The sequence below is a fragment of the Rattus norvegicus genome, chromosome 19 (genome assembly GCF_021556685.1).
Source record: "Rattus norvegicus strain SHRSP/BbbUtx chromosome 19, alternate assembly SHRSP_T2T, whole genome shotgun sequence".
Lineage (NCBI taxonomy): Eukaryota > Metazoa > Chordata > Mammalia > Rodentia > Muridae > Rattus > Rattus norvegicus.
Window position 1 is genome coordinate 41,203,728 of NC_141552.1, and position 24,084 is coordinate 41,227,811.

Here is a 24,084-nt window from a genome sequence, read left to right on the forward strand (position 1 = left end):
ATTTATTTCATGTGCCTTAGTCTGTTATTCCTTGTCTATCTTACTACCTCTTTTTCTAATACCAGCAAGAAGCAATCCTTGGAGCACTGGCTTGTGGGATCCAGTTGACATTCCTAATCATTTAATCTTGTGGTTTAAATGTGGCTGCCATGTGCAGAGTTCCTCGGTGCACCTCTCTAACCCTAACTCTAGCTGAAACAAAATGTCTCTGGGCAGATCCAACTCAAGATTGTCAAAAGGAGTCCCCAGGTCACTCCCCATTTTCAACCAACCAGCTCAGTTGTACCTTTCTGCATTTTATTTAATGACATGGCTACTAACTTCTCTTCTTCCCTAGCCTTTAACAGAGAAGTTGCCCTTTCCTTTTAAGCAAAGACAGAATCCAACCATTTTTTCCTACACTCATGAAAATATCCTGGTGCAAGTGGCTATTATTGTCTACCATGAGAGTTCTTACAAAACCCACACAAAATCCAGCACTACTATAGGGGAAACTGTGCTTTAAGACAGGGACATGCTTTTTATTTCTCTTCAGGGATTGAAAGATGTAGAATAGAGAGTGGGCAGGAGGAAGGGGTGGCATTATTTTTTTCAACTCAGTTCCTCATCCTGGGACTTAACTGTAATGTTTCTGTTCTTCCTCTGTCCTCCTCAACAACATCTTTACCCATCACTCATCCCCACCACTATTGTGGCCAGTGGTTCACAGTTGAAGGACAGACAAAAAGGAAAGGAGAAAAATGCAGAGAGAATGGGCTAAAGACAGGAGTCAATGAATTTGAAAAGAAAAGGTGTTTAAGCAGTAAGTCTCTTTCTGTGTTTGTGTTAAACCTCCAAATCACCTCAGGGTGATTTTTACTTACATTTTACAAGTTCATAGAAGTGGTGTGTGTGTGTGTGTGTGTGTGTGTGTGTGTGTGTGTGTGTGTGTCTGTCCTGAGTAGATGGAGAGGCGTAGATGTGCTCTTAGTTCTAAGTGAGAAGAAAGCCATGTGAATAATACATGAAACTTCATACTTCAGTGCACTTGAACATGCCCTGCTGGCTTCACGGGGCTTAACACCATGCTTTCTGAAAATGCTGACGGTTCAATCACATGACTCTGCTCCCCCTCACCTGCTTTTTATTTCTGCTGGATGTGGGGCTTAGAGAAAAGAGGTAGGAAAAAAAATCTCTTCCTTTGCCTCCTGTGGGTTTCATTTACGTAATTAAATGAGTTTAAAAAAATCTATGCTTAAATTGGTGTTTGTTTTTTCAAATTAGTCTTCTACTTGTTAAAAAGAAAGAAAATTTCTCCTTGGACTCAGAAAATTTAGGTTCCATGTGCATTTTGATCAAAGTTTGATTCTACCAGTCATTAATTTTCTGACAACTTGCACTAATAAAGGAGGCAAAACTGTGTTAGCTACTCCACTCCTCCCACTAAGAAGATTGCTTTGTCTATTCTGATCAGCCTCTTACTGTTTTAATGTTTAAGCTCTTGGCTGTGATTTCTTAACCATGATGACATCTCTTATGTGTAAAGAGTATAATTTCTTTACCCTCTGCAGATACCATAGGAATGTTTTAGGTACAATTATATAACATTGAAATGGCTGTCTCACTGCAGTATCTTCCAGGCCCTGTCTTTGCTTCTCTCTGTGTGTCTTTGCCTTGACTTCCTTGGACATCTATGTTCAGTTCTACATTGACGCAGTTGGGCTTTTGGTGTTTTCACACTTAACACTTCTGCCAAGAAGAGATGGACTAACACCTAAACAAGGACTTCTGACTCTCTTCAAAATAAGTGATCTCCCCTCTTTTCTGGAAATGATATTTACTAATCATGGAATGGAGTGAGGTGCAAAATTAAAATCCATTCCAAAATATTCTGCATATGTTCCTGTGACTAAAAACAGGCTTGAGACAGCTTAGGTGGGTACTGGAAATGTCCCAAGATTGGGCTTGAATTTAGTCAACATTTTGTTGACTAAAATTCAATGGATTATACATCTATAATAGACCATCTTCTTGCTATGAAAGTTTTATTTTGATTAATCTTTTTAAAAACAACAAATATCCTTGGTATATATTATAAGACTGGTAATTATTACCCATGGACATGAATATAAGAAGATAAAAGGTACCTGAACGATTTCATTTTTCCATGTTAATCTAATGTACAGAGAAAGTCCAATAAAGCAAACAATTTATACTGTCAATTTAACTAAAATCCAGATGTTTCTCTATCACTGTAATAAATAATAATCAAGTCTATATTTTATTGGTCTCATATGACACTAATGCTACCAAGGGTTATATTACTTTATTTCCACAACTCTGCCAAAGAAAAACTATTAGAAGAATTTTTCTATAGAGTAAATACTATTATATTATCTAGACATAAAAGATGAAGTCTAGGTGGAACTATGCCTGGGTCATACAGCTAGCATGTGTGCTATAACATGGATTCTATATTACTTCTCTGTAATCACACGACTTGAACTCCTATGCTTGCCTATGTCTTGAGCATGTCATGATTTTGTTGAGTCACTTCAGATATTTTTAAAAATTATAAAGCTGTATGTAATATGGAAATGATCTACAATTCAATAATATCATGGCAGGTACAGACTCTAAAAATTAAAATAAAATTAAGTCTCATCTTTTTTTTTTTTTTTTTTTTTTTTTTGGAGCTGAGGATTGAACCTAGGGCCTTGAGCTTGCTAGGCAAGCGCTCTACCACTGAGCTAAATCCCCAACCCCAAGTCTCATCTTTAAATTAAAACTATTTCATTAGTGAAGATTATGATTCTAGTTTATAATACAGATGAGTCTAAAGAATTTGGGTATTATATGATGCTAAATTAAATCAACAAATATGTATTGACTGCTACTTGGCCAAGGAATTGAGAAAGGCAACTGGTCCTGGCTATTAGCTATGTGCCAAGGGATACATAGGATTCCTGTTCACTAAATGCCATACAAGGGTTGGCCACATTGGATTGCTTTAGAAAGGAATTTTTCTTTTAGATGAAGGGGTGAGTCATTTTCCTAGAAAAATTTGCAATCCTGTACTCTCAATTCCACGTGTTCTCTAATACCCTGAGCATGTTCACAGTGTCAGAACTTTCTTACTAAACACTCTACCTCAGCTCCAGATGGTCATCCTATACTGCATAGTTTCATTTCCCTAGGTAGACCATGATCAGTAATATTTCCATTCAAGATTTTATGCTTGTTGGAAGGAGAGCGTAGACAAGGTTTTTATAACACATGTATACCATAATACACACATACCACACACACCACACACACACACACACACACACACACACACACACACAGAGAGAGTCTATCTATCTATCTATCTATCTATCTATCTATCTATCTATCTATCTATCTATTTATCTATAACTAATAAAGACCAAACTATTTCAAAGGAAAAAGGAGCTCCATTCCACACAGCAAACTTACTAACTTTTCCAGTGTATTTACCAATGTTTCTTCTTTGTTGTTTCTGGATTCTATCCTCCCAACTTAACAAGCACACTGAGCTCAGACAATTTCCTAGCCCTCCTAGATACCATTATAATGATATTATTCCTTTTAACTGTGCTGACCCCCAAATCAAAGCCATCTTTGTAAGTAAATGATGAAAAAAAGATACTGAAAGTTTTCAAGAAAAGTTACATTTAATAGAATTTTGCAGTAATGAGTTATCTCACTTTGAGTTAGTCTATTTTTCCCCATGATATAAATCTCATGTTTATATTTCATTACAGTCTTATAAAAATAAGATTCTCCCTAGATTATTAAATAGTGTGTGTTTGTGTGTGTGTGTGTGTGTGTGTGTGTGTGTGTGTGTGTATGAGATAGAAAGACAGAGAGGGGGGAAGAGAGAGAGAGAGAGAGAGAGAGAGAGAGAGAGAGAGAGAGAGAGAGAGAGAGCCTGCTTAACATATGTGCATCATGTGTGCACATGGAAGACAGAAAAGGTCTCTGGATCACCTGGTACTGGTTGTGAGTCACTCTATGGGGTGCTGGTAACCAAATATGTCTCCTTTGATGTTGAGCTCCAGTCCCCTTCCCAGATAATTTTTAAAATCTTGAATATACTGTTTTGAGATATGGTAAATGATTTTCTTTCTCTGACCTTGCAATGATGATGGCTAAGTGTATAGAATAGTGAAGAGTTGCTAAAATACTTTCTGGAAATCTCTATGCTTAACCTGAACACAGGCTTAGCCTGAACACAGAAGTTCCTTACAAGATTTATTTGCTTCATACATGTTGACACGACACAGTGTGTCGTGGTTTCAAGTATTGCTTTACTTCATGGAAAAGAAGTCCACTATAGAGTTTTCTCACAGCATTTCAAAATGAGCAAACGAAAATGTTTTGTTGATAATTTGTTTATTGATACAATATTCTGACAAACGCCTATGTTTTGGTGAACTGACTTTTTTCCCTTACATCCCTCCTTCTCGTTCTTCTTTGTGTCTTGATCACACACACATATATGCAAATATATATCTTAATATCTAAAATTTTCATATTTTTAATGTAAATTAAGACACTGAATTGTAAAATGAAACCATCTAAATTATCTTTCTGAATAAATTGTGACTCATTTACTTAATATCTCATTTCTCAAAAATGTAAGACTGTGTTATTTATTATTCCCAGCAATTCAGCGACAAGAGCTATCAGCCATATATCTACAGTGCAAATGAAGAAACCCAAGGATGAATGGCTTTCTGAAATCTCAAACGCTTCATGGTTTGTGATTTTTACACACTGTTACTTTGACAAATTTAGGATCAAATCTTCTAGAGTTGTTTACATATTATCATTCATGAATGTATAAGCCTTTAACAATTTCACTTCTCAAAACTTTGAACTGTCACGTAGTAAAGTACTTCTGGCCCAAACAACAGAATGCAGTTGGTCCTCCAAGCTACTGGGACGCGCTGGAGCATGTCTCCTACTTGCAAGCGATAAATAGAAAAGTGGGCAAGGGGATTATTAATTGTCAGTAATTACATTAGGTGACTTTTATAAAAACTGTCATCTTTCTTCTTTCAGGATACATAAATGTATATTTCCCTTCTTAGTGAGCTGGGAGTAACAGCGCCACTCCAAGACATGCAGGCAGCTGCTCTCAGACCTAGAAGATGTTGTCTGCGAGTGTCTGTGAGGTATTTTCTACAAGTATGCATTTTTGATTCTGATTCCTGATTCCACCAGATGTCCTCCCCTTTGTCACTTCAAGTCACATCAGTCACTGCAGGAAGAGTGACTCGCTTTATAGGAAATACTTTTACTTCATGTATGTACTCCTTCATTATCCTTACTAGCAAACCAAACCCCTGCCAAGCTAGTTCCCAGGGATTTGGAGTATGCCAGAGAACATGGTCCATACCTTCAGATCAAGCTCTTTCTATAAGGATGTTTACACAGCAGGCATAAAGCAGATACCTTGATTATAGACTCACATCAGACCAGGCTTCTCAATAGTGCCCAGTCTGTCTCTGAGATCTGTAGCAGTATACAGGTAAGCAGTTCTATGCTCCTGGCAGATCACATGACTCCTCTGCACCTGCCCAAGAGCTCTAGAATCACCACACTTACACACACACACACACACACACACACACACACACACACACACACTCACCAGAATAATTTTGATATGCCTTCCTAGCTCAATGGCTGGATATTTCCAAACCTCTCAGCAGCTACCATACATTCCCCTCTTGTATTCCTGGCTTAACACCTTCTAAATCTTTTATTTTATCTTTGCTAACTGTCACCTTCTGGTGACCCCCACCCATAGGGCTGCTTTCCCTTTACACCTACATTGCTGGATGATTTCTCACCTGAAGCTCTTAAATCTGATCTCTCTGCCTCTAAGTTATGGCAATTCTCCTGTCTTTCGTCCCCTTGGTCCTTTGTCTGGGCAATATAAAAGTCCCACCTCCATTACCCTGTCCAACCATTGGCTATATGACAATTCTTCATTATCAATCAAAGCCAAATGGGGGTAGGGACACTTCGCATCTGGAAGCAGCTTTTGGGAGATGAACTGAGACAAAGCAGTGGAACCATTTCCCAACACAGAATTGTGGGAGCAAGTGAGGATATTCACTTCGGTTCACTATGGAGGGATGTGAGAGGGAGGACTGGAAGGGTTAACTGTGATAGATGAAGCTTAAAAGCAAACACAGTAACATTACATGTGAAAAAGAACCCATGTGCTATGATTCCAATGTCAAATGTACTCCAACATGCTTGGGTGTGTTGAATGCTGGGTCCCAGTTTGTAGTCCTTTTATGGGATATTCTAAAATTTGCAGGAAGGGAAAGTATGTCAAAGGGTAGACACATGGCTTGGGAGATTATAGCAAGTTTCCAGATCCTTCCTTTCAATCTGCTTCCTGTCCATCTTAAGGTGAATAACCTTCGTCTTACCCCAGGCTTAGATGCAAGGGAGATGAATAATATGGATTGAAATCTGTGAAATCGTGAGCTACAATAAATCTCATCTCCTTTTAAGTTGTTTATTTCAGGACTTCTAACTTAGACATCAGACAACTGCCTAACGTACTTCTCTGAAATTTTGCTTTCGATGGTTTCTACTATCTATGGCCTATAATAATTTAAATGGACAATTGCAAAACGGACAGTTTGTATAATTTTAAATTTACACAACTGTCTTAATAGTAAGACGGAATCTTGGACCATTCTGCTCTGCTTCTGATGGCCTGTTCCCTCTCTCTGTGAACAGTCCCCTGCTGAATATGCTACTTGATCATGGTCCCTTACTAGCTATTCTGCTTGTCAGCTCAACTCTCAGGATAACTTTGAGCTTGTGTTCAAGTAAATTTCATTTTGCTGAATAATCATCACAACGATCAGACATGGCTGCTACTACATGTCTTATTGTGGTGTATTGTTAGGGTTCTAGCTTGTTAGTAGCTATTATTAATCTCCTTCTGTTCTATTAATATGCTCAATGTAATCAGAGGTGTATGTGTATATATGGAGAAGAAGACTAAATGGCCTAGTGTATTTAGTTATTCTTGTTGAATTTAGGGATGTAGCCCTTAGGGACAATACAGACCACAATATTCTGACCTTCATGTAAGAAGTAGCTGAACTGTTTAAAATTATTAAATCATAAGATTATATATATATATACACACACATACACACACACACACACACACACACACACACACACACATATATATATATATATATATATATATATATATATATATGCTTTTAGAAATGTCATTACAGACAAAACGGACCAAATGGTAGGCTCAGTGCCAGCCATGAAGAAAGAAGACTGATTAGACTCCTTGGCAGAGTAACACCTAGAAGATGGTGCCCTGTGGGTCAGGATTACCTTAACCCACAACTCATTACTGAAATGAGAGAGCTCCAAAGAAGTTAGGAAGCATAGCTGATATTTAATCATTAAGAAGCAACCTTGGGTATGACTTCTAAATGGAAATTCTGAGTGGATGATGCTGTAGTTTGGGGGATTTTGATCATTTCTTTGCTTGCATGAGGACAAAGAATACTCACGTGAAGAAAGAGTCAGTGCAGGGGGATGGGACTTGATATGGCCACCTTGAGGGTATGAGTGAAGTGGGGCTTCCTATGAGTACTCACACACACACACACACATACACATACACATGCGTGTACATACATGCACACGCATACATGCATGCATACACTCACAAATGCACACATTCACACACATGGATGCACACATGCTTACACACACACACACACACACACACACACACACACACACACACACACTCACATTTTACCAGTCAGTCCTTCCTCCCCAACCTCGATTTGACATGAGGACAGTGTGTGAAGCCCAGTGCTAGAGATTTAGTGGTAAACAGAGTAGGCAAATTAATGCTTTCTCAAAAAGCAATATAATGGCATCTCTGACATGAATGCATCTGTTATACAACGATTTATAACTGAAAATATAATTTCTAGAGTTTTATGAGTAAAATATATTTTAGGCATACAAGTGATTATAAAAATAATCAGATACGGGGCTGGGGATTTAGCTCAGTGGTAGAGCGCTTACCTAGGAAGCGCAAGGCCCTGGGTTCGGTCCCCAGCTCCGAAAAAAAAGAACCAAAAAAAAAATCAGATACAATTAAAACCTGTGGTTTATTTATTAATCCTCCTGTGTCCAATCAGTAAAGTACAAGTTGTACTTTCAAGAGCATTTGGACCTAGAGAGATGGCTCAGTTGTTGAAATACCTTGTGTACATACATGAAGACTTGATTTCAAATCCCCAGCACATACCTAAAAAGTTTTCTCTCTCAATCTCTGAGTGTGTGTGTGTGTGTGTGTGTGTGTGTGTGTGTGTTTTCAATGCAGATACTAGCCACCTAATGACCCAGTCAGTCAAGTCAAAACAATGAGTACAAGGTTCAGTGACATATTGTTGCCACATAAAATGAGTCTAAGAATAACTGAGGAAGACGTCTAATTTCCATCTCTGGTCTCCATACCTATGTGCACATGCACACACATGAGTGTTTGCATACATGCAACATGCACAAAAGAATGACATTCACACATGAGTAGAGGAGTTTCTAAACTACAATAATAACTAATATTGATAAGTTATACCCTATTCCAGGAACAATCATAAGTATTATCAAATTTCTAAAGAATGTCACAGGTAATAAATACAATTTCCACCTCATAAGTAAGAAAACTAATGTATAGAAAGATGAGGTGATGTCATTAATGCCACAAAGGCAATTAAATGTGTTAGAATTCAAACTTGAGCACAGATTGATATCTGTGAACTGTCTATGAGATGAAAATTTCTACTTGCCCATGAATAAAGGCAGAAATGTTAAACAGAATTATAAAAGAGTCAATAATATTACATTCAGTGACTTGAATTTGTGAGGATAATGGCTAACACCCTGACCTCGTTTTTAACATCTAAAATCATTTAGCAAAGAACACTACATGGGTTCATTCTGGCTAAGAAGTCTGAGGCATTTAGGCCCTCAACTCTATGTTCCTGTACTACTGAATGTATATGTTACAAGAAAATATAACGCAGAAATAAAATAGGAATTTTAAGAAGGAGAAAATAACATTTAGAATTCATTCAGGATCACATGAAAATTAGTGGAGACACTTGCAGTCACTTGTGTCACACTATGTATTCTGCAAGCCCCGATCTTCAGCACAAATACCAAGCCTTGGCGACAGTATTTAGTTAAGATGTTATTATCTAGCCTATCTCAAGCTGTAAATAAAAGTTAAGCACTTTTCTTCAGAAGCTCTTGGCATCATGCACAGAGAGTCTATCCAGGTCCGCTCCCCCGGAACAGACTCGCACATGCGCAGGTTTGGCATGAGGAGTTTTGTATTTGGTAAGATGTACTGGAACTTCAAATCTGTAAGTAGCTGATGAGAGCCAACTCACAACAACAAGAAGATAGACCCTTAAAGAATCAAATTATAATCAACACAAAATTAAATTATTGTCTCCTTCTAAATGACATATTTCCAGCAACTGCATTCAGTTCGAAAGAAAAAGAAAAGGAAGTGACCCTGGCTTTTCATTGGCCTTATTTTCACTGTGCCTATGTAATTTCGTTAAACCACTTAAAAAGAAAGTTTACATTAGAATATGCTCTCTCTGAGAGTAGAAACAAAAGGTGGACTTGAAAACGAATGATATGAATTGGAACTATTGGACTTGAGACTAGACCTTTAAAACTAATTAGTTTTGGTATATTGGACGTTACTTCCAATGAAACAAAAAAGACATATATTGTTTTAAAAAGTGAAAGGCCTTCACCCATCGATGAAATAAGTTATTCATAACCTTCCTAGCAAGACCCTGGGAGCGTCATGGAGGAAAGGTAGAGGTTGTGAGAGCCAGTGGTTCTTCTGGAGAAAACAGGACTGGTGGCCTCATGAAATGATATCTACTATGCCATTGAGATCAAGAGAGGAAATATTCCAGTATGTGTGGAATAACAGCACACAAGCACCCACCTCTAGCTGAGGAGCTATGAACTATGGGTACTGGGGGAGTGCACTACCAGCTAAGTCTGGGCTGTATCAAGTTGACAGTGACTATTGAGTGGAATGGCTGAGATGGTAGAGATAAATCAATACTGGCGAGGTCATTCTCCAAAGCCATGCCGAAAATGCCCATCTTTAACCATGTAGCAAAGCAAAGATGTGCGAGAAGTGTTCCATCATTTAAGGTAATTACTGCCTGCCTTGCAAAATGCAGACTTAAAGTTCTTTGTTTTATATACTGAAATATACTCCCTTACATCATCTTTCACTGAAAACACAATATTTGTTGATTTTTTTTAAAGCCATAAGGAACGTATTGGAATGGTGAGACAGTTCTTTTGATGCCTCGTTTGCTCTGACTGGCTCTCACTAGCCCTATAGCATTGCCAAGTACATATATTGTCTCAGCAAGCCATATTTGATCCATATTTTTCCCTATAGCACAGTACTGTAATGATTGGCACTATGCTCATTGGTAAGCATTTTACTGTATTTTATAAATAAAACAGAAACAATGGGATATTTAAGATATGGAAATCCCAAAGAAATCAGTGTTGAAAAGTGCTACACATTATTGTTTTTCATTTACCTTAAATTTAATCCTTGAGTATATTATGTGTATTGTTCCAGTGAAAGTGACCAGTGTATAATACATGTTTTCATGCACATATTAAAAATATAAATATGCTTCAGGATGTCTGGCGAACTCAACATTCGTCTCTCCAATTGCATGCAATGGTGACTTATAATTATAAAACAGTAGAGTTATGTCCTACCTCTCACCTCATATTTTGACAATTTATGTTCATCTGGATTCTGGATACCCCGTGTATAGTTTTGAGTATTCTAATTATATTATTATTATTATCCTCTTTAAATTTGATTGATTGGGAAATAAACAAGACAAAATGAATAAATTTTGAACTGGAAATTTCCAGTTCCAGACAGAATGGTGGAAATAGCAACTCTCTAACTTCTGCATATCTCAATAAACCAATCTACACAAAACATAATATTCCTCATAAGAACTCAAGGGGCCGGAGAAAAAAGATGGATTGGTTTGGGGTCATGAGACCCCAATGATTCTCTTTTGTTACTCTCTTCTGATTATTAGATGCTGTTATTTGAGTTTCAGGGAAAGCCTCAGAGCATAAAAATACCAACACCAGCAACAAAAATAACGATAATAAAGAGCACCAAAGAAATGCCGAAAACTGGTGAAATTGGTAGCCCAGTGAATTTTGCATCGTTGAGTCACACCAATGCATTCCGCAGATGAACGCACGAGCCATGATCCTTTGATCACAGGATGGTACAGGAGGTAGAGGAGGTCAGTGAGAAACAGCTCTACTCTACTCTAGGTCTGCGGCCAGAAACCTATCAGCCACTCACACTTCAATAAGCACAGAGCAGCCCTTCTTTATTGGAGTTATGGTTTAAACAGACTCCCATCTTGCCCGCAGGAATTAAATTCCTTCCCTGAAGGGCCTATCACTGGAACTCTGACTTCTACATCCCCAAATCCCAGTGAAACAGAACAACTTTCTATAACAGAAAAAAATCTAGAATCTGGGCCTAGATACTAAGGAACAGCCTCGGAGACAGAACACTACTTCCCTGTGATTACGGTCATAGGTACTCTAAGCTCCCTATGTGAGACACTATCACAGTCACCGAAGGCCTCACTGATGAGCAGTAAACAAAAGTGAGACAAATGTGTACAATGACTACAGCTGAAATCATTGGCGTATGTCAGATCAGTAGTTTGTAGAAGAAGGAGGAGGAGGAGGGTAGAAGAAGGGGAGGAGAAGGAAGGTAGAGGAAGAGGAGGAAGTAGAAGAGGAAGAGAAACTGAAGGAGAAGAAGGAGGAGACCAAAATGACCAAGGAAAAGAAGAAGAAGAAGAAGAAGAAGAAGAAGAAGAAGAAGAAGAAGAAGAAGAAGAAGAAGAAGAAGAAGAAGAAGAAGAAGAAGAAGAAGAAGAAGAAGAAGAAGGAAAAGGAGGAGGAGGTTGTAAAGAATTATAATAAGAAGGAAGGAAGAGGAGAAGAAGAGGAAGGAAGGAAGGAAGGAAGGAAGGAAGGAAGGAAGGAAGGAAGGAAGGGAGAAAGAAAGAAAGAAATAGGTATTGGAGATAAAATGTTTCAGTTCTAGAATACTTTCTTCTAAAACATATGGGTACTACGGAAATGAATGATTTTGGTGACAAATGCGCTCACATGTTTAAATGTTCCTGGTTTGTCACTTTTTTTAGAGTGTTTAATACTTTATAAAAACATCTGTCACTTAAGGATAACTGTTCCACTGCAGCATTCAATTTGGGGATTTCTAATCAAAGAAAAGAGCAATTGCTTATGAAGGAAAAATAACTTCTTATCCCAATATTCTTCCTTTTTTCCAGCTTGCATGATGTAGTCATAGCTAGAGAAAAATTACAATGCGATTTTCACTGAATGCTGGATGGGAGGGGGCATGAGTACTGAGGCAGACACTTTATTAAACTGCATTTAAGCACAGATAATAAGTAAAAGTAAAGGAATAGTAATGTAAAATTGTTAAGAGATAATGCAAAGGTTGTGTGGTATTTGTTCCTAAGTAACCAAGCTTCATCTCTTAGTTTAATTATCTCATTGACAACTCTTCTTTCCAGGGCTGCAGTTGAAGGATGAGGAACTTGTGTGTTGTAGCTCAGTCCAAGGAAGTAATCACTAACAGGATAGGGTCATCATCAAAAAATACAACTAAAAATGAAAAAGATTTTTAAAAAGGATCTGTATTCTTCATTAAGCATCATTATCTCTGTGGTAGCATTAGGTCATGGGTCTAGAGAAAGCCATGCATGGTATTTTTTCCCACTAAGCAAGAGTGATAACACAGGGTCCCACTGAGCAACATAGCTTTTAGGTCAGTGCTCTGGCCTGAATTCCCAGAAAGCCCAATCATGCATTTTTGTTGGTTCTAGTCTATTTTCAAGTAATTTAAAGAAATTCACCAACTTTAATTTACCTGATGCATTAAAATGCTAAAAACCATCCATTGGAATGAGTTGGTTTCCAAAATTTTAACTTTATCTATAGACTTATTCAGAGAAAGGATAATGTCATCGATGAAATATTTGGTTTCTTTCTGACATTACTTACTTCCTTCTCTCTGTCTCAAATCTATGGAGTAGTTTTCGAAGACCACCATTCTTGAATCCCTGAAAATGGGCAGCTGGGGCCCCCACAGTGATGACATCATAGAGAGCATCTGGAATGAAAACAAAGAGAGGAACACTTAGCACGCATTTGTCTCCTGCGCATACTGTGCACTAGAGTATCCATGCTGCGGGGAAGTTTGAGAAATTATTCTGTTTCAATTTGTATGAATAACTGTGAACTCTCATCTCAAGGGGGCAAGAAGAACTAATCAATCTTTCTAAAAGCCACCTGTGCACATCAAAAAGTTATAATATTTCCAAGATTTATGACTGCATCTTAATTATATGCTACAGCACAGAACAGCGTGTTCCTCACTCCTCCACCTAACTACTGAGATAACATGTTAATTGGTCTTTTGTGTGTTTTACTTTATTGAGTTTTGCATCATTTAATTTGCAATCATATTGAAATTCAACAATAATGAACAATTTCTCAACCAAAGCTTATAGAGACAAGAACCAAAAAATATTAATTTATTTTTGCTCAAGGGCAGAACAGTACCAGCACATTAAAAACAAAATTTATCCAGTCATTTCCTACTTATCTATTCTAAAATTTACACAGTTTTGAATACATACATTTGTAATTTATTATAAAATACGGAAAGAATACAAAATGTCTCAATTTATGTTTCCAACAAGATATTTTGCTCTTTATAACAAAATCCATACATTTGAATTGAAACTCAATCTTTTGATCCTGAACTTTATGGCATTCAAAACATGCCATCATTTTTATATTCAAATGGAAGATATCCACCTAAGAAAGGCAGAGTGCATGTTCTCTGGTTAAAATATATTTTGTTAAGAAATCTAATTTCATAGAAGATGTTTCTCGAATTGATTTTGATATTGACATATTGGGTGTTTCTAAGATATGGCTTACTGAGGAAACAAATTGTTTTATTAGCCTCAGGTAAACATCATTCCTTCTTGAAAATTACACAGTCTGGATCCATCTGAATTATTGTTGTTTTAAGTTAGAACAACTCCACTCTGAAAATAGAAGGTCAAAATAAATAAAATACAATTTCCAATGTGACCCAACAACCAGTCAATACAGCATGGGTTTAGCAATATATTAATGAACTTTAATACCAATTACAGTGTAGTAATAATTTCCTAACTTTTTAAAAGTCATTAGTAAATTGAATTATAGCATTTTAAGGCAGAAGAATATGTGTTTTATAAGAAATGAAATTATTTTCTACCCAGAGAGTTTAAATTTTAGAAAGGAAGCCTCATCTAAAAGATTAGTTTTCATTTTATCAGAAGGTGTCATGGAGAAAAGCATTGAAGGGTCTACTCAATGTGAAGCTTATAAACCACAATGACCACCATGAGAATAGATTACCAAGGATAGACTGGTAATTATAGTTGCAACATTTCGCACATATAAAAGCAGTTATATCTGGGCTGTAGCTAACGGCGGTCTAATTTCATTGTAGACCTGCACAATATAGGGAATTTTATCCTAGCACTGAAAATCTAACCAACTACCTATAGTCTACAGACCGGAGAAGAGAAACTACTACTGCCAGTTCAGTTGCCTTAACCAGGATAATCTCTAATTACATTCTTAATATGCATCCTTTAAGCCACAGATAAGGGCAGCTCTCACCTCTCTCTTTTCATTAGGTGGAGACCATTATAGAAAGTCACAACTGGTCAACACAAAGAATTACCGTTGTGTTTTGTTTAGAAAACAAAATATTACACTCAAGCCCTAAGAATTAGGTGTGCTCTGTTCTACTTTAATGTCATATTTCATCATTCCTGTCAGTGGGTAGGATTAGAAACATGTGTACACTTATTAACTACTGCACAGAACAATGTCTTTTACTGACTCATTTATCTATACTAGACCAACAACAACAATAACAAAATTATGAGTCACAGTGATGTCTTTGACTTCAATCTAGAACTATAAAACTGATTCTTTTTCTATATACTTATAAAACACATATTCTACTATCTGAAAATGCTATAATTCAATGTAACCTCTTTGCCTGGCATTAAGAAAGTAGCCTCTAATTATCAGCATATCTGTGTGTATATATATATATATATATATATATATATATATATATATATATATATGTATATATATATATGATCAATTCTTCTATAGAAATGAATTAGCTTTGTAGGTTGCCCACACCATTGGAAGAAGCAGGTTTATCTGAAAGTTCCAGTGTTTGCATTACAGAGCCTTCTCCAATATTTATTAAGTCTCTATTACATTAACTTGAAGAAATTATCAGTTTGAGTATTGTACATATCATTTATTATTATTTTTACAAGAAAGCAAAAGTAAATTAAAAACGAAAGATGGTAGAGTGTATGAAATTCTTGGGAAGATTTTCATATTGTTGAAAAAGCAAGGTGTGTTTGTTCTTGAAGAGAAAATGGCAGGAAACAAACAAACAAACACAAAAAAAGCAAGAGAAAAGAGCACACCAATTGGCTGTCCAATATGAAATGTTCATCCTGAAAGAACACAGTTCATATTGTGTGGACTAGGCAAGTTGTATTCATATATCTAGGAATAAATACACAAATATCTGTAATGAAACTAAAAAGAGGTCATGCATCTGAATGAGAGCAAGAGGCAGTAATGTTGGAGGAATTGGGAACAAGGTGAGAGAGGAGAAAAGATGTAAGGATGATTCTCAACTTCAAAAAAACAAAACAAAACAAAAACAAGACATCTAACCAATCCTCAATGACAAAACAACTTCCGGAGGAATTACCATCTCTGGTTTCAGGTTATAGTAAAGAGTTACAATTTAAAAAAATGATCATGGTTTTGGGATAAAAACAGATACATTGATCAATTGAAGACCCAGACATAAATCCACATACCTATAAACACCTGATTTTGATAAAGAAGTCAGAAATACACACAGGGAAGAAGAAATCATCTTTATCAAATGCTGCTGGTCAGACTGGATGTCTGCATGTAGAAGAAGGCAAATGCATTCATATTTGTCACCCTACACAAAACTCAAATCCCAAGTGGATCAAAGTCCTTAATATAAAACAGATATGTTAAACCTGACAAAAGACAGAATGAGGAATAACCTTGAACAGAGTGGCATAGAGAACTTCCTGACCAGAACGTGGATGATAGCACAGACATCAAAGTCAACAATTAATTGAATGTGACCTCATGAAACTGCCAAGCTTCTGTATGACAAAGGAAGCCATCAATCAGATGATGTAGCACCCTACAAAACTGAAAGACACTTTTACTAACTCTGCATCCAAGTAGAGTTCTAACATCCAAATTTGTAAAGAAATCTAGATACTAGATGTAAAAAATAATACGGGGCTGGGGATTTAGCTCAGTGGTAGAGCGCTTACCTAGGAAGCGCAAAGCCCTGGGTTCGGTCCCCAGCTCAAAAAAAAATAATACAATTAAAATATGATGTGTATATTTAAACAAATAATTATAAATATAGGAATCTCAAATGGCTAAGAAACATTTAAAGACATGCAATACGTTTCTAATCATCAAGGGAATGCAAATAGAAGCTACTTTAAGATGCCAACTTACACCTGTCAGAATGGCTGAAATTAAAAAATGACATGTGACAGCTCATGCTGGCAAGGATGTAGAGCAAGGCTAACACTCCTCCACTGCTTGTGGGAATGCAATCTGTACAGTCACTATGGAAATCAATATGGTGTTTCCTCAGAAAATTGGGATTGATCTACCTCAAGACCAAGCTATACCACTCTTTGGCATAAACCCAATGGATGGTCCATTCTACCATGAGGAGAATTGCTCAAGCTCAACTATATCCATTGCAGCTTTATTCATAATAACCAGAAACTGGAAACACCTAGATATCCTACAACAGAAGAATGGATAAAGAAACTATGGTACGTTTACAATGGAGTATTACTCAGCTGTTAAAAATGACATCATGGATTTTGCGGGCAAATGGATGGAAATGGAAAAGAAAAGAATCATACTGAGATAACATGAACCCAAAAAAAACCAAATGTATTTATTCACTTATGTGTAAATATTAGCTGTTAGGTAAATTATAATCAAGCTACAGTGCTCAGTCCCAGAGAGGTCAGGTAAAAAGGAGTGCTCTGGAGGGTGAATAGCTCTCCTTGGGAAGGGAAAACAGGGTGGACTCTGGGAAGTTTTAGGTAGGAGTGTAAGGGATCAGGTGTCCAGAGAGGAATGAAATGAGAGTGTGGAGAGAGATAGCTGGAATTGGGGAATGTATGAGTGCAGTGTGGAAACATAGTTCTATTTTTAATTAAAAATATTAAAATTATAAAATAAAACAAGGTAGGAAGAGCTAGAAGAAACCCAGTGTCCACTTCTGACTTCTATATGCTCACACAGTATACACATTAAAGAAACTGTAATCCTCAAATTAAATTGTTGCTTCGATAATTATAAATCAAAAAGGCAATACAATTTAGAACTAAAATTTAAAATGTATTTTTAATTAAAAATCAAAGATAACCAATATAACCTAATAACGAAACTCTAAATAATCACTGGATGTATTTTAAAGACAGAAAAAAACTTTAAGTGTCACCCGCCCTCTACCATAGAAACATTTGAAGTTATCCAGCTGCAGAAATGTAACATTGTTTCTAAATTCTAAAACAGTGTCCCTTTCATTTTCCCATGTTTCCACTCAAATGCAGTACCAAAAAGTCTTATACAAGAACACCTAATGCCAGTGTCGTGATAGTGAAAAGAGCTTCCAAAGTCTCACTCTAGCCAGGCCTGTCTGTGCCTAGAGCTATGTTAGTTCTGCCTCTTAGCCAGACTCAACTCTCAGAAACCGTGGATCAAATCATTATGAATCTATTCTATGTTCATGATTTTTGATGGCAAAGGTTTTGTGTTTTACATTTTAAATGGGTTTACTTGAAGTTTTAAATTTTAGCACTGAGACCCAACAATTCTGAAGAACAAAGTGGAAAGCACCTAGTGGGTCTTCTTCCCCAAATGAACGCGGGTCTCAGTACCAGTTCACAGCATTGGTCTACAGTTACGGACACGACCGTGCAAACTCTCTCATGATCTGGAATAACAGTACATTGTACACACTGCACAATTCTTAAGTCCAGAGAACTTCTGTGGTCCCATTCAAAGTAGATCACTCTGTTAAAACACAGTATTTTTATGGAACTTGTTTTAATTTTAATCTAAGAGAGGCTTACTTAGTATTTTGTAATACTCATTTGAGAATAAACAATTACTAATAAACATTGGAACAACTAGGTTTCTTTCTTTGGTTCCCAGGGCCTTGATTTTTGCTTGCAATTGCTACAAAATGGTAGATTATTCTATGTCGGTGGTTAATTTCCTGGTTTCTAAATAATAAAGAAAAGTGTCCAGAGAAAGAGCCACATTTATTCTTGGCCATATTCCTTTAGAATTAGAATTAACCATGATCGACTGTTTTTCTTAGTCAGGAGCAGACAGAAGAGTGGGACTGGAATCACTAATATAACAAAATGCAAAGTGAAAGGTAACAATTTGATAACTAGAGATTATACTGTTATTTTGATTTTTTTCTTATTTTATCCTATCCTTTTGTGTATCTTCACAATTGTAAAAGTTTCTAGTCATGTATAACAGAACTCTTCAGACTTTGGTATCAAGAAAATACCATTCAAACAAGGTTGAGGGGGGAACTTGTGGGAGGAGGAATTGTGGGAGGCAGAGGGTCTAGTACACCAGGAGAACACAGCCCACAGAATCCACTAAGCAGGGTTCAGAGGGGCTCACAGAGACTAAAGCAGGAGTTAGGGAGCCTGCAGGAGTCTGACTTAGGTCCTCTACAAGTATGTTATGGTTATGCAGCTTGCTGTCCTTGTGGGACTACTAAGTGTGGGAGTGGGGTGTTTCTGATTCTTTTACCTGCCTTTGTTATCCTTTCCTTTTCACTTGTTTACCTTGCCCAGTCCTGAGATGAGGGTTTGTGCCAGTCTTAGAGTAGCATGTTATGCCCTTTTTGGTTGATATCCCTGAGAAACCCTGTTCTTTTCTGAAAGGAAACAAGAGGAGAGGGGAGGTAGGGTGAGGGGCAACTGGGAGTAGTAGAAAGAAGGGAAACTGAGGTCAAGATGTACTTTATGAGAAAAGATTTTAAAAAAAAACCTAAAATAGGTACTTAAAGGCTCCTTCCCTTTCTCTTTCTTTAAAATGCGCCTTCCTTCACTGACATTATATATCTCAAAAATGCCTTGGTTCTGTGAAAATGGCAATGTACTGCATGCCTCGGGGAAGCAAGGTTTAAATGGGTGAGTCGTGTCAAGCTGCAGAGGACAGAATGATTTGAAAATTCATTATAAAGTTTTCGTGTAGCCTTTTAAGTGGCGTTTAATAATAGAAACGAGATAGCTCTATTTTTACAGGAGATCTTGTTAAAATCCCTTCGACTATAAAATGTGTTAATAGGAAAGTCTATGCATGGTGAGCTCATATGAAGGAACAATTTAAACATAATCCGGGCTTCAAAATGGCACCCAGATTCTACTTGACATGAATCACCAGGCTTTTTTGAGTTTGTATTTCTAAATAGCTCAAGCTATTTCGATTATGATCATCACTGAACAAATCTGAGAAAAGTTCTCCTTACTGAAGAGATGATGCAGCTGAACTCTTGAGACACAGTTTAGAGCACGCTAACCGCTCCTCCAGTTCCTTCCTTCCCCTTTAGCTATTACTCTCAGTTATACTGCAAAACCTAATTGGTATTGAATGTGACTCTAACATCACTCCTGTGATATGAATGTTTTCGCTTTATTACATTTTAAGATAGACATTATTTAAGATACATTAGTGACTGTTCGAAACATCTAACAAAGAAAATCAATGGATAAGCACAGGCGCTCTATCCATTTGGAAGTTTGGTTTTATTTTATGCAAACCCTGAGCTGGTGCATCCCTTGGGAACGCAAACAGCAACTAAAAGGGTTTGAGAGACTCCCATTTTCTGCTGGCTTCAGTATTGGACCTCTGATTTTTTCTTTTCTTGGTGTGAGTTTAAATGAGGATGGCCCTCATATTTTCATATTTCTGAATATTCCAATTCCCAGTTGGTAGAATGTTTAGGAAGGTTTAGGGTGTATGACCTTATAGGAGCTGTGTAAGTGGAGAAAGGACTTTAAGAGTCTAGAGTCTATACCAGGACTGGTCTTGACTCCTTTCTCTGTCTTCATCTTGCTGATAAAATAGACGCTCTCAGCTAAGGCTCTAGCTCCATGACTTTCTGCCTGCTTTTCTGCTCTCTGAAATGACAATCGTGAACTAACCCCCTAAAACTAAGCAAGCCCTTCATTAAATGCTTCCGTTTATAAATTGTCTTGGTCATGCATGATGTTTCCTTACATCAGTAGCTAAGAGACATGGAAAAGATTACCTATGGTTGGTTGCCTAGGATACCGTTAGAGTTAAACTCATTGCCTGGGCTGCTTCTGGAAACTCAAAATGGAGCCCAGGAGATAAGCTTCATTGACTCAGGTTGGGACAAGTGTTCATTCTAGTGTCTGCCTTTCTGTCTCTCCTTCCTTCCTTCCTTCCTTCCTTCCTTCCTTCCTTCCTTCCTTCCTATCTTCCTTCCTTCCTCACTCCCTCCCTCCCTCCCTCCCTCACTCCCTCCTTCCTCTCTCCCTCCCTCCCTCCCTCCCTTCCTTCCTTCCTTCCTTCCTTCCTTCCTTCTTTCCTCCCTTCCTTCCATGTTTCTCTAACACATATTATGGCACCATGGCCCTTTAACAAGCTTACTTAAGTGACTAGAGTAAAACTGTGACATTCTGGTCATATACCTAAGATTTACAGAGCACTGATATTCAAAATTAATAACGCACAGATAATGCAGTTACATAGAAGAATTCAATTATATGCATTTCAAATAGACCTGCTAAACATTGCTGCTCAATTACACTACCAATTACAGTACTAAGAGCCCTGGACTAACACTAAAGTATTACTTCCTTAAAGAAAAACAATTATTTTAATTTGAATTCATTACATTTTATACCCCAAATATAGTGCTTTTATTATTATACCTAACATAAAAAAGAATTACAACAGATTATTATAATATTATAAGAATCTATATCTTATAATGTTGATAACTGATGGACTGTAAAAATAAAATACACAAAAGTATTCTAGAGTATGCACTTAAAAGAATTCCATCCTGGAGACTTTGCTTCAGTTTCTGTTGCTCTTTCATTGTGTCTGGCCTCGCTATAGTTGTGGGGATTTGTCCACATACGTCAGTAGTAAGGATGAAAATCTAACAGTCTGCCGGCGCCTGAGGCTAACGTCAGGTCATTTTATTTGTCAGTAGAAGACAACAGAGCATTAGTTCTACCCGGTCACCTGCTCCATGAGCTCAGCATTGGCCTGGTATTTGAAGAATCCGCCCACTATCAATGCAATCTTTAGAAATAGAGGCTTTGCACTGAACCTTGAGCTGAAGTCAGATGACTGGAATGTGGCCTACATTTCTTATGGAAGAAATCTGAGCAGAAATGGAGAGATGGAAGTCAGGGGAAGGACGGAGGGAGGGAGGGAGAGAGAGGCACAGAGAGAGGGAGGAGGGGAATAATATAGAGAAGAAATAAATGCAGGTGACATGTAGAGAAAGATGCAGAATGTGAAAGGTTTATAATCACATAAAAATCAGCAACCACTTAATAATGAAGGAAGGGTTTCCCTCAGACTCAGTGGACACATGCCCTGGCTGACATTTGAATTACTGGTATTCAATACCCTCATTTGTAGAATTTCATTATAGAAGTCATTAGATACCCAAGCCAATCCAAATTAGCTGATCTAGCTTTTTTTTTCATTTTCTTTTTCTAAATTCCTGCCTTTTAGTCTCTAATTGTTTTCTTTCTGGTTCAGGGAATCAGATTCTAAAGATAGTGTGTCCACCCTACTGCACTGCCATCTACCTCTCAGATGACATTTTAGAACATGCCACATATACCATATTTTTCATAAGTGATATGGAGTTAAAAAGAGCAGTCAATTTAATGAGATTATATATGTAATTATTACTAAATACTAAAATATCTAACTAAATCTCACCCTGGATCTGTATCCATGCAGCTCCAAATGGCATATGTGGGTGAAGACATTGTCAATTGCCAGGAGCTCTAGTCAAAATTACTCTCCTTCCAAATTTATTGTATCTGCAATTACTTACTTATACAAAAAATGTTGCAAATTATTCTCTATCTCACCTCTTCCCTAGTGCTAGCTAATTCCTAGTTCAAGGCTTTATTATCTTTGAATAGAGTCTTATTTTTCTCTAGTTTCAACAGTTTTGATGACCTACATGGATACACGTTAGCCTCATGATATCAAAGATTGATGTTATAAAAACTGCTCATCCTGTGTTTTTCTAAAAGGTTTTTTTACAGGTTCCATCTCACGTAACCACAAACAATATTGAGAGCAATATCCCTTAAAGGGTTAATGAAAGATGAATTCACACTCAAATATGCTACAGCAAGTCATAGACTTTTCACTGCCCTACAAACTTTTTACATTGGTTATTAGGAAAAATACATGACTGATAGTTCATAAATATAATGTCTCACACTTCAGTTTTTGGTGGCTTTAAATTTATTTGCATATCCAACTACTGACAGAAAACAATCAAGAAAGAGTTCTGAAATGCTTTGGTCCTCCTGTCATAAACTCAGCACATGACAAAATCAAGTGTGTGGGCACAGAACTCAATCCCAGAGCAGAGTCAGGAACCTCAGCTACATAGTAAATGATGTCAGCCTAGTCTGCATGTGAATGCAATTTGTCTCAAAGAACATAATGAAAACAAAACAATGGATAAAAATTGATAGGTAAATGATTTAAAGGAGGACTTAGGAAGAATACTTAAAATACTTTACTTTCAAGTGACAATGGGGATTGAGAAATAACTCATTGATTAAAAACACTTGTCACCAATCCTGATGAACTGAGTTTGATACCTGTTAGAGGAAGAGAAGTGATTCCTACATGTTGTTCTCTGACCTCCACATGCAGGACTTCTTCATGTTTATCTAACTTTTAAATTAGGGAGTCAGCCAATCATGAAGCTTTCTAAACACACACACACACACACACACACACACACACACACACACACACACTGTCATAATAGAAGAAATGGTTTTGTAATGCTGTAATCATTGTATTGCACCAGCCACGTGAGACCCAGCTCAGCTATGTCCTGAGAACCCACATGTTTCTCCTGGACAGCAGATCAAGCAAAACATTTTCCCACTTTCCACTGACTAAATTCTGCCAGACTGCTTGTTCCCACAAGGAAGAGCATGTGTGTTACTACTAACTCCCACAAGGGGAGCATGCATGTTACTGCTAACTCCCACAAGGGGAACATACATGTTACTGCTAACTGCAGCCACTGAAGAAGTTGTTCAGCCTCATCCTGAAGTTTAGGCCTTTCTCAAAGATAACAACATGAAGCTTTTTTCTCTTCTCTTAACCAATAAGAGCAGTAACAGGATTATTACCTTTTGGCCAATATGAAGCTATTTAGGGAGCTAAGGCTCTGAGTTTCTGTCTCTAACTTAGGTCAGGTTCAACACTCAGAAGCTGTTCCATGAAAAGAAGCAATGGTGCTATTTCCACAGCTGTGGGCCGGCATCAGCGTTTGTTGCTTCCTCTTCATGCTCACCCAACTCTTAAATTAGGGAGTTGGCCTCATGAAGCTTTCTAAACACACACACAAACACACACACACACACACACACACACACACACGCACAC

At 37.3% G+C, this 24,084-nt stretch overlaps 1 protein-coding gene across 13 annotated transcripts in view; it reads right to left on the bottom strand.

Annotated features, from left to right (window-relative positions):
- Inpp4b (inositol polyphosphate-4-phosphatase type II B) overlaps positions 1 to 24,084 on the bottom strand; it is a 743,006-nt gene that overhangs the window by 133,956 nt on the left and 584,966 nt on the right. For all 13 annotated transcript variants that reach the window (XM_087593773.1, XM_087593768.1, XM_087593769.1 and 10 more), the window contains 1 exon segment: positions 13,228 to 13,336. In XM_087593773.1, coding sequence (XP_087449899.1) covers positions 13,228 to 13,336 — 109 coding nt within the window.